At 46.8% G+C, this 4,963-nt stretch overlaps 1 protein-coding gene across 1 annotated transcript in view; it reads left to right on the top strand.

The window, feature by feature from the left end:
- Positions 1-1,127: 1,127 nt before the first annotated feature.
- OLFM1 (olfactomedin 1) overlaps positions 1,128-4,963 on the top strand; it is a 20,756-nt gene continuing 16,920 nt past the window's right edge. Inside the window, exon 1 of the mRNA XM_009322046.1 lies at positions 1,128-1,271. Coding sequence (XP_009320321.1) covers positions 1,221-1,271 — 51 coding nt within the window. The 5' untranslated portion in view covers positions 1,128-1,220. The remainder of the gene's footprint in view (positions 1,272-4,963) is intronic.

The following is a 4,963-nucleotide window of genomic DNA, read 5'->3' as shown; positions in this document are numbered from 1 at the left end:
AGTATTTCATGTGGTGGTTCTGCTGATTGTGAATGAAGCTGGGATTTTGTTTTCCATGTTACCAGGGATTATAAGACCCATTTATTATTTTGTTTCCGGTTGTTTTAGGTAGAGAATCAAATTGTTCGTCTGTCTGTCTAGCCATGTCTCTCAGTGAGTGTCTGTCAACACGGGTATTTGCAAGGTTATTCGTAATATATCGATATAGTAGAAAGAACATTTCCCTTCTGGTTGGCAAAGCAGTGGTACCTTCAAAGTGATCGGAGGCTGAATTGTGATTAAATAATGTATTTTGCAAAGTCCTGTGAGATCAAAGGAAAATTAAGATCAGAGAGGTTTGGAGAGCACAGGGGGCACGAGGCGGGCTGGGGAACATGCTGTGTTTGTGGCTGGGCTCCCTTTCCGCGGTGCGTCCTGGAAGCTCAGACGGAGGCACCGGTCCTACCCTCCGGACCGCATCCCTTCTTTGCTGGTATGCTTCCCAGGGCATGGCACCGGGCTTTCCCTGCCCGGGACCCGCAGAACGTTTGCAGGGAAATGGTTGTCTGGTGAACCTCCCCATCCCCAGGAGAGTCTGGCAGAGGAGGAGGGAAGCATAACTCCTGGTGTCCGTTTACTCAGGAGGGCGGATTTTCCTGCTGCCAGATTCGGGAGAGCTCTGCAGAGGCACATTGATCACTGCTCAGCCCTCAGCCAGGACACCGTATCCCCACTGGCAGCTCGGGCACATCCTTCTCGCGGTGTCAAGGAGAAGTCAAGTGCTTTGTAACGACAGCCGGGCAGTGGGTTCCCCACCCCGATGCACTTGGTGCCTTACAGCACGCTACAACCCTCACTGCTTCGTGCCTTTCCTCGTGTCCGTGCTTTCCCACTTGCATTGCCTTCTTGCTTCAGCTCTTGCTCTCCTTTTCAGACCCTTCTTTTATTTATCCCCAATCCATATTTTTGCATTACAAATGAATTTTGCCAGCCGGGTCCTCGGAGGAGCCTCCCTCTGTTTCCAGCACAGCGCCAGTATCTGCCACATCCATCCTGCTTCCTCCACTCAGCCCCCTTCACCTCCCACACCCCTCCCAGGCCTCCCCCCATTTACTTAACCCGTCTTTCCCTGTGTTAATTAGGTGTTGCCTACCAACCCAGAGGAAAGCTGGCAGGTCTACAGCTCTGCCCAAGATAGCGAGGGACGTTGTATATGCACAGTGGTGGCACCTCAACAGACGATGTGCTCTCGTGATGCCAGGACAAAGCAGCTGAGACAACTATTAGAAAAGGTAATGGTTGACCCCTTCTGGGAAAGGTGGTTTGGTTTGGCATGACATTGGGGGTAAAAACCCGAGCGAGCTGGGCTGAGCCTTGGTTTCCTGGGAAGACGGACCCCTTGGGCCAGCCCTCCGGTGCCGAAGCTGTCCCCATGCGTGTAGCGGGGCATAATCAGCCGCAGTCGGGAGTTTAAATCTCTAGGTCTTTCTGAGGCACAGAGGAAAAGGGCCCGTGGCCTAAGGTCAGGTTAAAACTGCTGAGATCAAAGCACCAATATTGAACCACATTGCTAAAAAAAAAAAAAGTGATTTACTCATGTTTTCCATTACGTTAACACAAGCAGTTTCAAAGGATAAGCCTCAACAAGATGAGAGAAGACAGAATTAAAAACCCAAAGCCCGTGCATTCCTAGCCAAGTTGATATTAAAAAGGTCGAATAAAACAGTACAAGCTGTTGACATCAAATAGGACAGAAATGACAGTTAGTGGTTTTCTTTCTAATGTTGACATCCACCTGATTAGTTTTTAATAGTCTGCTGTCCAAAGAGATCAAAGAATCTCATTAGGGAAACATTCCCGATAACAAGTAATTTTCCAGATAATAGATTTCATTGAAGAAATGCTGTTTCATGTGAAATGGTGCTCTTCTCTTTAAAATATAAGTGGACTCCTGTGCCTAATGCTATGTCGGCATGTGTCGTGCGTGACAAAATAATTTTATTCCCACTGCTTTTGGGAAGTTGATGTATTAGTCACTCATAACAATATTAAACCTACACTTAACTGATTTTCCTGTGTGATAAGGACAGTACAGTGAGGCAGCCCTAAAACACTTGTCGGTCTGTCAGAGGCTTCTAAAAATAATCCCACTCAAGCTTTTATTTCTCTAAGCAATAACAGCAATTGGTCCAATAGCACATTTGTCTAAGAGGCAGCAGGCGTTATATTAGCAGCTGACACGGGCGCCCGAGAGCCATCGTGTTCCCAGAACTGCTCATACGCATTAAACAAGCAGGATTTGACCCAATACCCTCTGCTAATGGACAGGCGAGCTGGGCATACGAGACCTGGGATAACATCAGTTCCCGTGCGGAGGGTGTAAGTGCTCAGTGATTTTTCCCTTATGCAGCTCTCCGGCTGCCAATGAATAAAGTGAGGGAGGAGCGGTATTTCAAGACGTGTTCTGGGGATATGTTACCTGCTTGCTAATCTGTCTGCATCTCACTCCTACGCTAACCTATATGAAAACCCCAAAATAAAGAATAGGCTCTTAGTGCCAGACATCTGATCTTGACGAAGGCTGAAACGATAATCCCTATAGGAAAATGCAACCGCAGAGAAGAGCTTCCAGCTTCCCAGGAAGGATTTCAAACCTGAAAACTCCTTCCCTCATCTGACATTTTAACTCTAGCTTTGTGATGGGAAAACTCGCGTCCTGTGATTTCTCTCTGCCAGCAGATGAAGAAGCATAACATGTCAAAGAGGTAATTGTGTTTGGATTTTCAAAGGAGGAGACCTGGCAGTCACCTATGGAAATAATAAGACATTGCTTTTACGGGCAAGAAATGAGCTGTGTTTGTGTGTGTGTGTGTGTGTGTGCGCAAGCCAATTATAGCCTCTTCAGTGAAAATCTCTGCACAGAGGCTTCAGCAGCTGAATGTACTTTGAGGTTCAAAGCTGCCAGGACCCCATCTACCCTCAACACATGGGCACAGGCATATGCGTAGAAACTGCAGTTCACGCTGCTTGCAAGTGAATCCTGGGCACCCCGTCAGTTTAAAGAGCAGGCGTTAAGTGAGGTAAGGTGAGCCAGGTCTGCTCGCCACCGCACAAACTGTTCAGCCCGTGTTTTGACACCGAGGTGTCTGAGCTCATCTTTGGCTGGAGTACACGGAGTCCTTCCAGCCTTATATGTGTCGGGTGCTGAGCCCAGATCTTGGACTGCATCCAAACCAAGACATCACCTAAATCCTGTTCATAAACAGATTATGTTTTATCTTCAAATGGATTTTTTTTTTTTTTTTGGCCCCGTTATCTGAGAGGACTTCCTCCTCTGATGGTTAAACCATTTTTGGTTTCCTGCCAATTCTTATTCTTTGCCAGCACTGATTGCCAGATTAAACAGTTCTTTTTGTTCCTTTGATATTCACTCGGAGGTGTATATAGGGAGGACAATGACATCTCTTCTCAGCCTTCACTTTGCCTTCTACAGACCTTATAAGATGAACTTTTCAGGTCCCGGTCCATCGGCTGAGTCCATCTCTCTGCTAATTCTTCCTATAGACCACAAAAATCTCCCTCAAGAATGCCTCATGCTATTGCTCCACCAGTTTGTCCGGCTACCCAAAGCTAAAGATTCATCCCAATTCAACGCCCGAAGATGGGCTTAGAACAGCTCTTTTGAGCTGGCATGACAGGCTGATCCACAGGGAAGCTCGAGCAGGGTTTAAACCATTGCTTTGGCCATATAAATCTCACTAGGGCCATCAAGCCAATATTGACTCTCAGTTACTCTGGTTTAATTCTGAAACAACTCGGTGTCAAGCAATGACAAGAACAGCACTGGAAGTTTTGTTTGTATCAATTTTCTATTTCAAATGCTAAAATTAACTCTTTTCCCCAAGACAATCACAGGTATCTCTCTCCCATTAGCTTGATGGAAAATGAGGTTTCATGTTGAGAGTGCGTGCTCCACCAATGGAGGCAAAAAGCATTTTAGCTGATGTTTGAGAATCGCGGTTAATGGATGAACCTGAGAGAATTTGAGAAACGGTATCCTTCGGTCTCAGTTCATTAGAGCACTTATGTACATGCTTAAGTTTAAGCTATGAACAGTCTCATTGAAATCTCATCATGTGCCAAGGTACTTTGCTGGATCAAGGGCTTAATATGCTAATGAAGGAAAACAACTAGATCTTTAGCTGATGAGGCTTGCGTCACTGTCAGAGATCAGGAATGATGGAGACCGACTTTTTACGCATCTGGCCAGAATCTTGCCTGGTTGAAAACAATACGGGCAACAAATAGCGAGAGTCTGGACTTGTAAAACACATCCCTGAAATAGCACAGCAGCTAATTTTAGGTGTCTCAGTTTAGAGACACGTGAGGAGGCTATTTTCCTCTGCAGTCAAGGGAGAGACAGACTCCTCCAGAGGTGATTCAGAGCACAAGCCTGAGCGAGATGCTCTGATTCATTTCCTAGCGGAGTCTGTTTCTCCTTCTCTGCTGTCCAAGAGGCTGCATAAGGAGGCCCCCGTAGCCTCGCTCAGTCCCTGCAGGGTTAGATACCAGCGTATCATTACAGAAATGCTCTTTTCTGATTACTTGCAGCTTGGCCTTTAATTGGGGGTAGGCATTAGTGGAATAAATGAGATCAATTTTGTACGATCCCTACAAGTCATTCCTATTCCAACCCATTGGAACAATTCTGCTATGTAGATACAGCTCGACTCAGAGAAGGATAGACTGGATTACCAGGATAAAAATATCTGCAGACCAGTCATGCTTGTCTAAGACTTCCCTTCTCCTGCCTCGGGGTGGAGAGAGGTCTTCAAACTCCTCCACATCCAGCCCAGGTAAATTAGCACTCAGCCGTGTCCACTGAGAGCTCGCATACCCCGGGGGAGGCACGGCTAAACGGGAGCCACACGGGCTCGGGCTGAGCTCAGGTTTGGCCTTTTCAAACCAAGAGGGTCTTGTTCCG

This window comes from Pygoscelis adeliae, unplaced genomic scaffold (assembly GCF_000699105.1).
Source record: "Pygoscelis adeliae isolate BGI_AS28 unplaced genomic scaffold, ASM69910v1 Scaffold114, whole genome shotgun sequence".
Lineage (NCBI taxonomy): Eukaryota > Metazoa > Chordata > Aves > Sphenisciformes > Spheniscidae > Pygoscelis > Pygoscelis adeliae.
This window is presented reverse-complemented; position numbering and strand designations above follow the sequence as displayed.